A 16,447-nucleotide genomic window follows, 5' to 3' on the forward strand; every position below is an offset into this window, starting at 1 on the left:
TTCCCGCAGCCCCGGACCAGCGCTCGGTCACCTGATCGGCGGCGCCGGCGCCCCCGCGAGGCCGGACGGGGAACTGCGGCCTGCGGGCCTTCGCCCGCCCCTCCCGCTCTCCTTGCCGCCGCCGCCGCTCGGGACCTGGATCTAACCCTGGCGGCCCACGGAGCCCGATCCCGGGTTGGGAGCCCTAAGCGGGGACGGAGTGGGATCGCGTTCTCTGCTCGTCCCACTTGGCCCCACATCTCTGTCTTTCCAGTTCCCAAAAGTTGCCTTTTCGCACCGCCCCCCTAAGGAAACTAGCAGAAACCCAGGGGGGAGGGTGTTTTTCAGGCGAGTGTCGCCTAAGAGTGGGCTGGTGGCTCCGAGCGCTTTTTCCTCCCACTGCTTGACAGACGCTCCCTGCAGAACACAGCAGATGTTGTGCTCAGCAAGGCGCGCGTCGCTCTCCCAACCTCCCCACCCCATCTTCGCTCCCCCGCCTCCAGCCAGTTTGTGAGAGGAGGTCGGAAGTGAGGGTCATTCAAGTTGCTGAGATAACCCGAATCTGGAATTTGTCGACAAGGAGCACCCATCCGGACGAGACACTAATAGGCCCTGGCATGTGGGAGGCAAAAAATAACGTTTGTTCAATGAATGAAGAACCCTCCTTTCTTTTTCCCCCCAGCCTCCACCCCTTCTTGGAAACATTCTACTTTTCCATCTCATTTTTTTTTTTTTCCTGATCAATTTCTTCTCAGCTACACTCCAAGGCGTCAATGTATTAGACGTGGTTCCAAAAGTGAACACATGAAGAATTTATGTAATTGCCTGGGTGAGACATTCCAGCTAACAGGATTTAGGCCACTTTGATATTTTTGGCTTTACCTTCTTACAATGTATTATTCTTATATATTACATTGATTAATTTTAAGTCATTGACAAAATGCCCTGCCACCTTCAATAAAGGACATTTTAAGAGTAAAATTATCATTGGATTGATCAAAACACCTTACAAGAAGAAATTTACAACGAATAACTTCTTTTTTTTTTTTTTTTCGTGTCCAGCAACGGATCGCAACCCTCAGTGTCGCGCCCGTACCGGACAGGGACCGGCAACAGGATCACAACCCTCGGTGTTGCGGCCGCACCTCGCTCAGCCAGTGAGCGGGAACCGGTCTGTATGTGGGATCCGAACCCTCTGGGGGGAGCACCGCTGCGCTCCCAAGCGGCGCACTGTAGCAGGGCGCCACCGGGCCGGCCCAACAACGAATAACTTCTAAAACATTTTTTAAAGGTACTATCGTATCTAGTATTCTTACAGAAATCTTCATTTTAATATCCCAACAAGAGATAGGGAGTGGACTTGAATGGATTTGATTTCAGGGACACTAAGAATCCTATTCCCACCAAAAAAAAGTCATAATCATACCTGCTGTTGTGCTTGAAATTCTACACACATAAAGTTGCTTTACCTTGAATGAATGGTTTGTACCTCAAGAGTCTTTTAAAAAAATACAAACACCTCAGAGAGATCACCCATTGAGCTATTATTAGTCAATAAGTGGTTGAGAAATTTAATTTATCTAGTTGCTTTCCAACTGGATAGTCGACATTTTAATTTAGAGTAGGCAAGGGTCTGAAGCCTAGGATTGTAAGAGCAGACCTGGAAAGTGGACACCGTGGTAAGGGGTTTGGAGCAGCCAGAGAAGAAAATTTAAAGGTGCTGAACATTGGGGGAAATTATGCTGTTTTAGAAAAACAATAAATAAGCCAATTCTAGAGACTAGATTACAGAGTCCTACCAAAGCAAGATTATCTCGTTTTCTAGTTTTTTTTAAGTGCTGTATATACAGAACAAGAAAATGACACAATATTACAAATTTGGAATACAGTTCTTACTCCTCAGGAAAAACTACTGTCACATTTCTATATGAACTTGAATACTTGTAGCTGCTTATAACTCGGATTACCCAATAGAAGGAGAACTCTACAGATACTAGTCTCATTATGAGATTTTTATTATAACTAATTTTTCAACATACTGGCCTGTAATGGAATACATCTATTTGAACAAAAGAGATTAGGTCTAGATGAAATATTCACAATTTTTGCATTCTTCTACATTTCGCTTCAAAAAGCATTTTGTTATTAAGATGACATACGTAAATATATACATATATATAGTATAGTCTGTCTTCCTTAGAAATAGTATAAAGACTACATCTCCCAACCTCCCTTGCAGCTTTGTGTGGCCATATGACTAATGTTCTGGCCAGTAGGATATAAGCTTTCAATAACATTCCTCAGAAACTGCGCTGCTCTCCATTTGCCAGTCCTTCCCCACTTCATCCTGCCACATGTAACAAGAATGCAATGACCATGAGAGCCATTCAGTAAGGATGGCAGAACATGGAGATGGAAGGTGTAGGTGGGCTTCTTAGAGCAGAATTGCCATATCAAACCTTGTGTATCTAGATCTGGATTTTGTGTGAAAGAAAAATAAACTTTTATTTCATCTTTTATTTTGGGTTTTTCTACTACTCAGAACCAAATTTGATTCTAAATAATGGCTTCTGTGGCCAACATTATAATATTTCTACTAGGAATAAAATAAGGAATAATAATTAAATTTAATATTTATTAAGTGTTTTTGCACTTTGTGTCAAATGCTACAAATAGTACAAATAGTTACATTCTCATCTACTGCTCTCAAAAATCCTTTGATCTGTCCGAGGTAGGAGGTGGAAAAAAATCGTTTGAGATATTATCATCCTTCATTTTACAGATGAGGAAGCTGAAATGCAGATAGCATTTTTAAATTACTGAAGGTTCCACCCATAGAAACTGGTAAAGCTGGTATTGGATCCCTTATCAGTCTGACTCCAAAGTTCATGCATGCTCTTAGCTATTGTGATGGCACAGAAGACCAATTGGATGGCATTACATTTTTTGTGCATACAGGGAACATGATTCTATAATTTCCTCTAGAGTCCCTTAACCCTGCTTAAGCCTTCTTAAATAGTCCCTTCAATTAACTTTCTTCAATTCACAGCTACAGTGTGCTATATTTTTCCCTGACGCCAGCTCTTTTAGGTGGCTTTCTTTAGCTTTGCTTTCTCCAGAAACTAGAATTACCTCTGGAATGCTTTTTGCTAATCATGAAGAATGTTTTAGTTTGCTTTTTTTTTTTTTTTTTTTTTTTTTTTTAACTTAGCTACCTAGCCGTCTGTTGCTTCCTTATGTACGGCAAGAAGAGAGAAAAATTGACCAAGGGCATTTCCCTGGGTTCTTAGGAGAAAACACTTTGATTAGGATGTCTCCTGTCAAGTAATGTTCTTCTTGTTCTTGAAGGTAAATGTAACATTTTTCCTCCCATCATATTTCAAACTGAGTACTACTGCTAGGTATAACTAGAAAAATGTATGAACAAATTTCTCTTCAAAACAGCCTGAGAATAGTGTAGTAAACATATATTTACTTTTGTCTGGAGGACTTTTTTCTGCCCTCTCTTTCTTTAGCAAACTGCTACATTCTGATAAAATTGAATGCAGAGAGAGAAAGGTGGATCACGCTGTGTGAAGGGTCAGGCATAAGTAATTACAAGTTAGTAGAGTTTTTCAAGGAATTGACATTTTTAAAAATTGCTTTAAAGACTGCATGTAATCAGACTACAATGTAAACAGAGGAATCAACTCTGGGTGAAGAACTATGGAAAGGACAATAGAAGATTTCACTGTAGTTTAACAGTGGTGATAGAAAGGATAGAGACAGTAAGATACATGCTAAATCAATACTTCAAGGTTCTGTTCTCCTACATAGCAAAGACCACCAGGTATGAAATTTACTCCTCTAAAAATGATTAAGAAAGAGAACAGGGAAAAGATGGAGCAACAGTGTTCCAGTATCTGTAGTAAATGAAGTGAGAAGTCAAGGCTTAACCAGAGATTGCAACTTGGTACTGCAGAAGAGTAACCAAGACCAGCCTAAATAAGATAAAATGTCTTTAGTAGTCAGCAGAAGAGTTGCCAGAGATAGAAAATATCCAAAAAAGTTCTAAAAGAAAACGATGGAAAGTTAATTACAGCCTTGATCTTGACTATTTACATCCAATTAGATGCATCTTACAGCCTACCAGACCTTTGGTAATAGAACTCACACATGTTTATCTGCTTGTGTTTTGCAAAACTAAAGGCAGACTTCACTTTCCTTTTAAAGTCCTTCAAAGAACTTAAGTTTCCTCTGTGGGAAACTTATAACATAATGAACCTTTTAAGTTTATAATTGGTTTTAATTTTCTCAGTTATCTTCACAGTGCAAAGGGCTTGTGAGTTTTTGTTTTTGTTTTAGAAATGTATTATGCTCGACTTATGAATAGTATGCAATGGAATACATATCGGTATATACAAATATTGGTTGATCGCTTTGGTTTGATCTTAATTTTTTTTAATATTAAAATGCTGCATGGAAAGTTGGCAATATCAATGGTAGAACAAAACTTGAGTTAGAACACAGGTTACATCTTTGATGTTCTCAACTTTCAGCTGAACACAAATGATCTATTTACGTTTTTACATTTGATCTATTACAGAGGTGAACATTCCTTCAAAACTTAGGAAGGATATTGAATAGACTAAACCAGACCTCCAAGAAGAGGCATAGACTAAGATACAAATTTGGAATAATCAGAATATGTGTGTTACTTGGAGCCATGGGAATATGTAAGATCATTTTTGAAGAGTATTTTTTGAAAGGAAAATAGTGTCTAGTCCAGAACCCTGAGGAACTCCAACTTTTAAGGATTGAATAAAGGAAATAGAGGCAGCAAATGAGACTAAATAGAAGTAACCCATGAGGTAGAAGCAAATCATAAGCAAATAGAATCCCAGGAGCCAGGAGAAGAGAGTATTTCAAGAGGATGTGGTCAACCAAGTTGACTGCTGCTGAAAAGCTGAATTAGATGAAAACTGAGCAGAAAGTACTCATTGAATTTGGCAACCTGTAAATTTTCAGTACCTTGAGAAGAGCAGAGTGGTGGGGATTAATTAAGGTTGGAATGAGAGGAAAGTTTATGAAAATAGACTATATATATAAGCCTTTTGAGACTTTTGATTGTGAGGGGGACCAGAGAATGGGGCAATATCTATGGTTAAGGGAGTGGGGTTTGTTTATTTCCAGTGGGAATTACCAGATAGAGAGGGAGAGGTTTATGATTTAGTAGAGAAAGAAGAGATAACCAAAGGAGTAGAGGCTTCGATAGAACAAGAAGGAAATAGATGGAGGGGTAGCAGATGATACATGGCTAGACTAATTTTTGATTGCAGTGGAGGGAGGAAGACAAAATATTAGCTCACATTTATTGAGTACTTGCAATGTGTCATGCCCTGTTCTAAGTGTCTATATGTATTAATGTGTTCCGTATTTATAACATACTCTTGAAGTAGGTTTACTTTATCATTCCTATTAAGCAGATGAGAAAGTTGTGCCTAAGGTCACAACTGGTAAGGAGCAGAGAGCTCATACTCTTAACCACATTATGCACACTGAGGTCAATAGAATTGATTTTGGGAAGATGTGAAAGTTTTTTCGCATCTTCTGTTTTCTCAATGAAGTTTGTATTTCATCATCCTAAAAAGGAGGTCATGTGTCAGAAAATGTTAAATTTTCATTTGAGCTTGGTGTCACATATTTAAATGGTAAACAGGAAAAGGCTGAGGCTCTGAAGTTGGACTGACAGAGTTGGAATCCTGGCTTTGCTATCTACAGCAGTTTGATATTGGACATGTGACTAAAACTCTTTAATACTCTGTTTTTCATCTTAGTGGGGTAAATTGTACCCACCTTGCTAGATGGTTATGAGGAATGTATGAGATCATTTTTAGCACGTGTATAGTTGCATGAGCTATAAATGTTGCTTGGTGTTACTACTCTCATGGTTATTATTATTGCCTCAATGTGCCCAGTTTTGTGATTTTCTACATTGGTACAGAAAAGATGGCAGGTTGTGGATTTTTCTTTTTTTAAGTGAATGCAATGGAAGGAGTGACAAAGGGGTTGAGAGAAGTGGCTAGGGAATAATAGCCTACTTTAAATAGCAAACTCATTGAGTTTTAGCAGTCAACCAAAAAAATTTAAAAACCTATCTAATTGTATAAATTGCTTTGCTTGACAAACTCCCATTTCAAAGTAATAATTTCTGAAAATGACATTTTTGTTTTTTCATGTTAGGCATGTACCATAATCATTATGCTTCTAAGTGCTGATTATGTGCAAATGTTAAGGACATTAAATTTTTTCATAATATAAAATATACATTATGTTAAAATATTGTAAACTCATTATAAGATGATTTTTCCTCATTAAAACTTCACTGAAGTCTAAATGTTTACAATAAGTCAGGTGTTCAGTCATGCTTAAATTCAACTTTGTATTCCCACTTAAATTCAAATCCAATCCAGTATTATTTAACCACTGTCATACAAATTAAGCTGCTACTGTCAAATCCTGTTTTTCTGCTTTAAAACTATGAACATACACTGCCCCACCTGGATTTGCATATTAAAGTTTTATCATCTCTTACATTATTTTTAATTGTTTTAATTCTTTACTCTTTTCACGAACTTTTAGTCAGAATTTATTTACATTTTTCACAATTACTTTTTGCATCTCTCCCATTCCCAATGGTCTCCATTTGTACTATATTTGAAATAACAAAACGAACAGAGAAGAGAGAAAAACTACATTTTCTACCTAATATCCAACTTATTTACTTACTTCATATAGTTGATTCTACAGCTGAAATATTAGGAACATACTAAGGTAAACTTTAGCATATATATGTATGTATAAATACTTTCTTGTGTCAGATTTTAATTATAAAATTGTTTGACTTGAGCAGTAAATATTTGTAAGTCAATTTACATAGAAAATAGTTAGGTTATCTGATATATTAGCTGAAAGTGCTAGTAGTTCTTTCATCTACTATACCATCTAAAAATGCAACTGCTACATTACAAACTACAGAACTTCCAAACTTCAGAAGAGAACTTTGTGCAATCAATTCTGGAAATAACAGTTAGTGTAGTTTACCCTCCTGTTTTAAAAGAGGGTGAGATAGAATTAAAGTCCGTAAATTAAATTAGAAGAAAGGAATGAAGTAAAAAACTCATCTTTACTCAATTCCCCCAAGAAGTCAAAGCATAAATAAAAACAAAGCTGCAATAAGTTTTTTTCTTTACATGCCGGTATTTATAAACCAAATTAATTCTTGGTTCTAACTAAGGTTCCTAATAGCTCTGGGTCATGGATCCCTGTGTAAATCTAATGAAGCTATACATCCTATTCATAAAAATGTGCAACTTTTAGTATAATTTTAAAGAGTTCAGGGCCCCATGAGGTCTATATAAAGTTCCAGAAACCCTAGATTCAGAACCATGCTGCATTGTAATGAGTCTATCAAAAAAGGCATAATAGGAGCAGTAGTATACCCAGGTAATTATGTATTAAGTGTCCAGGGTTAACCTGACATAAATGTTAAAAAGCAAACTTTTTAGAACATTGTCTAGAGCTGTCAAAAGTGTCTCTTTCCTTATGAGTTCAATGCATTACCCTATGATAATCTTTCCAGGGCAGTAATACTTTCCAGGGCCTCTTTAATCAACATTTTATAAAGACTAAATATCCCACTGTAGATCAATTACTCAAGTTTTCTCTTTATCTGCCTCCCTCTGGCTGCCAGACCCTTGGCACCTCCAATGGAAGTTGGCAAGGAGAATTGAAAACATGAAACTCTTGTTGTTTTCTTTTGCTTTCAGCTGAACACCTCGACTAAACAGTTTAGTGGAAAGGAGGAAATGAAAACTGCTGTTCTGCATGAAAGTCTTTGAATTGCCTGCAAGTTATCATTTGTCTATATATCCCTTTCTGTTATTGCTACAGGTAATGCAGGGTTGGCTGCTTTCTCAATGAAATGTACAGTGTTTTAAAGAGATCCTGTGGCTTCTGCACATTACATAAGCCATAGTTAGTCAGCCTCAGAATGATTGCAGAAATGTTGCAAATTTAGTCTCAGAAGCCTGCTGCTAAAGTAGATCCAGCCAGCTTTTCAGTTTTCAAAGCTGCTCTGTGTAAAGCAGCACATTTGGAAATCTGTTGCCTATTCATACCCTATTCCCATAAAAGTTAGCACAAGGAAGAAAGGGACGTAGATATGTGAAAGCATCACAAAAATGAAAGAAGCAGCAACGGTTCTGAGAAAATTCAGTATTGGGTAGGTTTTCAAATACCTACACATTCATATGTCTTTGAGTAATGACAATATTCTCTTGTTAGCAAAACACCTCCTCTTTTGACTTCTTTGCCAGGTGGCAACCTCCCACTCTACCAAAGTAAAATTGGCCCTGTGTTTAATTCAGGCAGGGAAAAAGCAAAAGCAGCATTAAAGTCACCCAGCTTTGACACTTAATAACATTTTTCCAAACTTGAATATGAAGGGTTTAGCTTGTCTATAATCTAAACCAGAACTCTTTTATTCATGCTGTAATAATAAATAATTGGAATATAAATAATGTAAATAATAAATAATTAGGAATTCTTGAAAGTGATCTTGAATTATTTTTTCAAAAACAACTATTTTTTGTTCCCTCAGAAAGGCACTGGAATTATAAACAGTATTCTAAATGTGGGGTTAATTTTATTTTTACATTTCTTAATGATAATTTTTAGCAGCAGTGACACTCCTGGCAATAGCCAAACCAAGAGTTAAAACATAACAAGATCAGTTAAATACATGCCTCTCTATCAAACTGAAGCTAAGCTAATAGGATACGATATCATAACTCTATGAATAGTTCTTCCTAAATCTTGGTGTCTTTGAGAAGCAAATGAAGAATGTATCCAGTGTTTTCATTGTGCTGAGTCACCAAGCTGAAAGAGAAAAAGATAAACCACCTACTGAATAATCAAAATTTTTCTTCTAGGTAATTCACTCTTCTTTAAGAACTGGCAGGCACAAAGCCACCAGGCCTTGTGCTACCTGTCCTGTCTATGATACTATGCACCCAGTGCTTATTCAGCAAGTATATTTTGATTTCAGGCAACAACACGGTGAGCTGAGAATTTGGTTATTTAAAAAACTCTCTGGCTGCTATGTAGGTGTAAGCAAAAACAATTTTAGAAATATAAAATCAGATAATATTTAGAATCATAGTGTAGTATTTTATGGGCTAAAATTTTTTTCAGTTCATATTAAACATTTGCTGGATATTTATACCAATTGACAAGAAGAAATAAAAAATCATTTTGATTGACCCAGTATAGAATAGTTTCTCCCTTTTTTTGTTTCCAAAGAATCATAAAAGGGCATTTTTGCTGGCAAAATTGACTGTAGCTTTGGGAAATTTAACTTATTTTATTGACAAACTTGATTAATATACTCTTCATGTAATTTTTGTTTAGCAAATTTTAAGTTAAGCCTAAGAGTCAATGTAAGAAAAAGAGCTATAATCAAATAGAATGATATTAACCTTTTTTTTTTTTTTTTTTTTTTTAAAAGATGACCGGTAAGGGGATCTCAACCCTTGGCTTGGTGTTGTCAGCACCACGCTCAGCCAGTGAGCAAACCGGCCATCCCTATATAGGATCCGAACCCGTGGCCTTGGTGTTATCAGCACCACACTCTACCGAGTGAGCCACGGGCCGGCCCTAGAATGATATTAACCTTTATAATTTTGTATTGCTTGTGAGAACAAATGCCTTTCCCTCTCTATAACACACAAAAAAATCCAAACTTAATTTTCTTCATTTGTTTACAATGTGAGAAAAAAAGAGGTCTCCAAAATTCAGAACAGTAAGTCTATGTACTTTAGAAAAGAAGAAAAATTAAGTTTTAAAACAAATTGCTTTTATAGTAAAAAAGGTACTTTAATACAGTACTGTAACACTGTTAGAAATCAATTCAGGCATATGTATCAAGAGAATTCAAATTATTCATGCCTTCTAACTATGAATACAAACTCATACATTTGAATAATTCCACTCTGGGAAATATTCCCTAAGTAAAAAATATCTATGTACACAAGGATAGTCTTTATAATAACATAGATTAGACACAACCTAAATTCTCACAGTAGGGAATAGTTACAGGAGTTATAGTACACCCACCCCAAGAAATTTCTAAGCAATTCCATGTCAATGAAAGAAAACATGGACACCCAGGTCTTACTAAAACTTGGTGTATGTCTGCCTTTTTAAAAGTTCTAGAGGGTTCTCACCAAAGATTAGGTAATTCAGACAAATGGGCCTTTCTAGAGGTGTACCTGTTCTTGGTGGTCTGATAAGGGATCAGGACAGGGCATGCACAGTGGTCTCATGCACAGTGGCCTCAAGCCCCACTTGTCTATGGGCAGTGAGTGATGGGGTTAGACTTTTGAGATACAAAATTCAAACTAATTTATGGAGATCAAAATGAAGTTTTGTACTTGGGGCATTTTATATCTTATGTGGCACCTTAGTAGAAACCATGGACTGAAGAGTCCATTGTCCAAACCATCCCTTTCATAGGCATTCTATGGTGCTCTCCACCTTTTTAAAAGTCCCCATCATTCTCTACTCTTTAGCCAAAAAATGTAGAGGAACTGATTGCAAAGGACTGCTTTTCAAATGTACCTATGTCCAAAAAGTAGCCACAAATTTTCCTTTTCCTTTGTTAGCATTCATTAGGTCGGTAGGCATCCTTGTACTGAAGGGAAAGCTGTAAGAGGAGTTAGTATGTTTAGGAGTGGGTCTGGGATCGGGACAGAATGACAGTGATAGTCTTGGTCTGGCCAGGTGTGCTGTAAGGAGAGAGATGTATGCCCTGATGAGGAAGCTCTCCTTCACTGAAGAGAGCAGAAATGGAAGGCTTGTCAGCATTCAGGGATGCTGTGAGAGAAAACGTGGCACCTTGGAAGGTAGGAAAACATTTAAAAGGAATTTACTTAGAGTTGGGTGGATGTAAGGATTGCTTTCAGAGGAAACACAATGGTGTCACAATTCTGCTGGAGGAGGCTCTGAAGAAAGATTTACCTTTATGTAAGTAAAGAACCTATGTCTTCCCAATCCTTCTAAATCTTGGAGCACAGAAAATTTAATAGCACTGGAGGTTGCAGTGTGAGGGAAAGCAGTAGAGCTACCCAAACCCATGGAGCTAGCTTTCCATTTCCCAGGAGCTGAACGGGTTGGGTAGAATTGGCCTGTTTTTTACCATTCTCTCCATCATCATCTTTTCTGGCCCTGACCATTTGAGGGTCACAAAAACTCTCCCGCTCCCTTGGAGGAGTCTGACGTTGAAATCCTAGCAGAGGCGATGTTGAGGGGTATGTACAGAATGAGCATTTTTGAAACTACAGAAAGGGTTTTTTTCCCCAGAGTGAGAACCCTTTCCAATCTGTCCTCATTTTGGAAAATAAGATACTCTAGACTTTAAGAAAATGTAGCCAGCTTGAATAGGAAAAAGAAAAAAAAAGACTAAAGTATTTGTAATTTATGTGACATATCCAGTTGTTATGGTATACAGTTCTAAAACTCTCCTTTACCTAGTCTAACCAGGGGAAAAGGTTGCCTGGCTTAAGTTTTGATTGTTTTTATTTCCTCTGCTCACCTTCTCATAATGGTTCAAGTGAGTGGAGAAATCATAAAACCATAAAATTTTAGAGCTAAAAGAGGCCTGGGAGATCATTTCTGCCCTTTCATTTTATAGCTGAGAAACCTCGGAAAGGATAAATAGCTAAATGTAGGAAGCCAAAAAGTTGGAGGAGAAGCAGTTAAGTATAGATAATCCATAAAATAAAAATCACATGCCATGAAATCTTGAGTTCATTGTAGAAATCATCATTACACTTAACCATATTTTCTCTGCAGGTTTGGATATGTGTTTGTTGTCTCTATTTTTGGTTAAGGAATGTATCAAGATTTTTCGTAATTGCTCTTTGCTGCCATAATGAAAATCTACAAAAATGGGTAATAAACTATTTTCGGACCATTGTTCAGAAGTTCATTTATCTTAGAAATGGTTACCATGGAGATGAGCACACGTCATATGACTCTACAGCTTGTGAGTTAGAGTAATCTATGCTACGAAGACATAAATAGCTATATATACACATATACACAGGAGCCTATGCACACTGAAGTTGTGTTGTTCCTCTCTTCCTGTAAAATAATAATAAAATTCCATGAAGTGCTGACCTCTGGTGGTGGAGGGTCCTGTAAACTCCAGACATTTAAAACTGTAATGTACGATAATGTAAAAAAACACTTTTTAAAAACATCGTAAAGTAGTCTGAATCAAGTTTAAAGACTAATAACATATTTAACATGTAAAATAAATAATGAGAACACATTTCTCAGACACCACTGCTCTTTGAAGTAGAAATGTAAAAATAAGAAGGTAAAAAACAAACGCAAAATATATCACACAAAGTTCTTGACTTATTCTCCCGAAACATTCAGTAATATTGGGCATAGTTAATTTCTTAGTCTTTCTCTCTCTCTCCATCTCTATTTATTTAGCTAGCTAGGTCATTTATTCTCCAACCCCCCCCCCCTTTATTTTCTTTCCTTGCCTTGCCTTTTCTTTTCCTTCAAGAAATGAGGGTTTTTTTGCTTGTTTTTTTAAAAAGATGACTGGTAAGGGGATCTTAACCCTTGACTTGGTGTTGTCAGCACCACGCTCTCCTAAGTAAGCCATGGGCTGGCCCTCAAGAAATGAGTTTTTCATATGCTTAAATTCCCAAGAGACTAACCACTTTCAGGAGATCACAAAGGCATATATTTTGATAAGAATTAAGTTTTTAAAATTGATTTTTACTTTGTTTATTTTTTATAATGGATATTTTCAAATTTTCAAACAAAAGAAAGGAGATAACATAGTATAATTAGCTGCTCTCCCATGTACCCATCAACCAGCTTCAATACTTACCAACATATGGCTGATTCTTTGATTTAGAACCCTTCTTCCCCCATCATTTTAAATCAAATACAGAATATCACAATAAAGATTATTTTGAATACTAGCCCATAAAAAACCGTTTCCTCTCCATAATTTAAAGTTTTTTCTACTTTTTTTTGGAAACTTCAAAGGTTTCATTGTGCAATTTACCTACAAAATTCAGTAGAGTAAGGAATAATGACTAGAATTAGAATAATAACAATAATGCACCCTACATCATGAAAGCAATTTAATACACCAATGATTTTGTCACATTTGGCTTTGAAATGACACACCATCATTCATCTGTTTATTTTCTTACATGGAAAAAAAAATTTTTTTATGCACCAGAATTAATTTTTTCAAGGCTAATTAGTTCATATGTAGTTTAAAGTTATATTTAAAAGAAGCCATGCACCTTGACTTGTTTTAGAGGAACATAAAAAATGTACAACAAATAAAACAAATATGTGTTTTTGATTTTTTTTTCCAAGACAGCTCTTTTAACATATTTGATTGGTAGACAAACATCCCATAATTGCTAAAGAGTATACAAAAAGTAAAACTATAAAATTGTACATCGGGCGTGCTGATTAGCTCAGTTGGTTAGAGTGTGGTGATAACACCAAGGTCAAGGGTTCGGATCCTCTTACCAACCAGCCGCCAAAATAAACAAACGAAAAACCAACAGCACATCATCTTTCACAATCTTTTTATGACAAGTAGTCATTTAAAGTTTCTCAATTTTTGCTGCTATCTTCAGACTGAAACATCATGGGATTTTAGAGCTGGGATAACATCTTCAGTTGAAAACCAACAAAACCCAAAACTTAGGTCAGCAAAAAGCTGGCAATATAGCCTTTATTCTCTTTCACTTCAGTACTTTTGTCACAGTGCCTGCTAGAATTTCAGCACTGAAAGATTGGTGAAATTTGCATTTTTCCCCCAATTCATCAATTGAATATGGTTTACTCTCTTCGTGTTACTTATTTATCAATGTATTAATAATTAGATCCAAGTCTTTGAAAATCTAAAGTCCCTTTTTTTGTGTTTTTTGGTGGCTGGCCAGTACAGGGATGGACCCCTGGACCTTAGTGTTATCAGCACTATACTCTAACCAACTGAGCTAACTGGCCAGCCCTAAAAATCTAGTCTTTAAATCTTAATATTTTCAATCTAAGTCTCAGGAAGTAAAAGAGTTTATCATAGAATGAGAGCCCTCTCAGAGGTAAGAAAAAATTTTTTTTTACTTTGCATAGCCTCATCCAAAATTAATTAATGTGATTATAAATAACCATGTTTTGAAAAGAATGAGTGCTTTTGCCTATATAAATAGCTCTAGAGATCCTAGTATTTACTATTCGTCACCATAGAATATCTATAGGGATATTTCCAGAGAAATATAATATATGGGTATATATACATACATTTATGTATGTGTGTGTGTATGAATAGATGTATATACGTGTGTGTGTGTGTGTGTGTGTGTGTGTGTGTGTGTGTGTGTGTATTTCCAGGGCGGAAAAGTTACTAAGGACTCCTGACTCAATTGAAAAAGAGAGAATTGAAGATAAAAATAGAAGCTATGCCATATTTCACTGGACCTCTTGGTTGTCCAGCTGAGTATTGACACCAAGACATATTTTAAGCAAAATGCTATAGCTTTTTAATTCATCAATCAAAAATCCAGAAATGCTGATAACACTAAGGTCCAGGGTGCAATCCCTGTACTGGCCAAGTACTGAAAAAAAAAAAAATCCAGAAATGGATGATTGTCATTTAAGAATGATTTCTTTAATGAACTCAATCAGTTGATATATGATGCAAACATTTTCTAAGCTTCTTGATCATTATTCTGTTGTTGCCTATACCAAGGCATAAGGGAATGTATTCAATTAATTTTACTACCCATTATGTCTTTTTAGTTGATATAAAAGTACTTCTTTTAAATTTCAAGATACATTCCCTAATATTTTTAATATACTGGGATTTTACTAACTTAGTTCACATTATCCATATTATTCCTGATTCTTTAAAGTAATTTGATCATATTTCTTCTCAGCTTTTTATCTTAACTAACTGGCCAGCCCATATCATTTTAAATTGGAATGTTGTATGTATTTTATATAAATATTTTTAAAATAATTAATAGAATTAAAGAAGTTTAGAGGAGAATAAATTCCTGGAGGAAAGCAGGGAAGTCAACATTCCTTGAGGATGACACTGTGAAAGTGAATTTTCTGTCATTGACAAATCTAGCATTTTTGGAAATGACTGCTATGATTTGATTGTGCCCCCAAGCTCATGTTGGATCTTAATACCCAATAAGGTATTTGAAAGTTGGGGCCTTTAAGATGTGGGCTATGCCCTCATGAATGGATTAATCCATTCATGGATTAATGGGTTAATGGATGAATGGGTTATCATGGGAGTGGCACTGGTGGCTTTATAAGGAGAGGAAGAAGCATGTTAGCATGCTGTTACTCAGCCCTTGCTATGCGATACCCTGAGTCACCACAGGACTCTATAGAGAGTCCCCACCAGGAAGAAAGCCATCACCAGATGCACTCCCTGGACCTTTGACTTCCCAGCGTCCAAAACTGTAAGAAATAAATTTCATTTTCTTATAAATTACCCAGTTTCAGGTATTCTGTTTTAAGCAACAGAAAATGGTCTCATACAATGACCTACATCTGTCTCTAATTCCAATCCATCAAATCCCTTCAACCCCTTTAATTTGACAGCTGTTCATACCACTCTACTGAAGCTATTCTATGAAAAATCACCAGTTGACCTCATTTTATCATGTCAAATTACCTTTTCTTGGTTCTCTGTATTATGGCTTTTCTAACATTCTACACCATTGGACAACCTTTTTTTTGGTGGCTGGCCATTATGGGAATCTGAACTCTTGACCTTGGTGTTATAACCCTATCCTCTAACAAACTGAGCTAACTGGCCAGGCCAACTTTTTTTTTTTGACTGTATTTTACCTTTGATTACATGGTCTGGATTTTCTACTGATTTCTATAACTTCTCCTTATTTTATTTCTCTTCATGTTTCACTTGCTCTTAGGCCTCCAAAGTTTGTCCCCCAGGGCATTGTCTTTTTCTGGGTTTTCTTTAAAATGGCTCCTTTGAGAAGTTCATATCTTCTCATTCAACTATCACTTCTATGTGAATGACCTCAACTCAAATCATATGTCCTGGCTTTACTCATTCATTCATTTGTTCATGACATATTCATTGAATGCTTACAATGTGACGGGCACTAAATAAATAAGTTCAACTCCTCAACATCCTAGAAAAACACAACTAATGACCCTTGTAACAATAGAGTCCCTAGCTAGAAACTGTCAAGTCACCTCTGATGAGCCTTTTTCTTTAATCATTATATTAATTGTTTCAATAAGCTTTCATTTATTTTTTTAAAAAGTACCTTTTGTGGGGCCGGCCCGGTGGCGCACTGGATAGTGCGCCGCTTAGGAGGCGCGGCAGCGCTGCCGC

At 36.5% G+C, this 16,447-nt stretch overlaps 1 protein-coding gene across 1 annotated transcript in view; it reads right to left on the minus strand.

Moving 5' to 3' along the window:
• NCKAP1 (NCK-associated protein 1) overlaps positions 1-239 on the minus strand; it is a 101,015-nt gene extending 100,776 nt beyond the window's left edge. The window contains exon 1 of the mRNA XM_008565727.1: positions 160-239. Within this exon, the coding sequence (XP_008563949.1) occupies positions 160-239 (80 nt within the window). The remainder of the gene's footprint in view (positions 1-159) is intronic.
• Positions 240-16,447: the final 16,208 nt, after the last annotated feature.

This window comes from Galeopterus variegatus, unplaced genomic scaffold (assembly GCF_000696425.1).
Source record: "Galeopterus variegatus unplaced genomic scaffold, G_variegatus-3.0.2 Scaffold202, whole genome shotgun sequence".
In the NCBI taxonomy this organism is placed as follows: domain Eukaryota; kingdom Metazoa; phylum Chordata; class Mammalia; order Dermoptera; family Cynocephalidae; genus Galeopterus; species Galeopterus variegatus.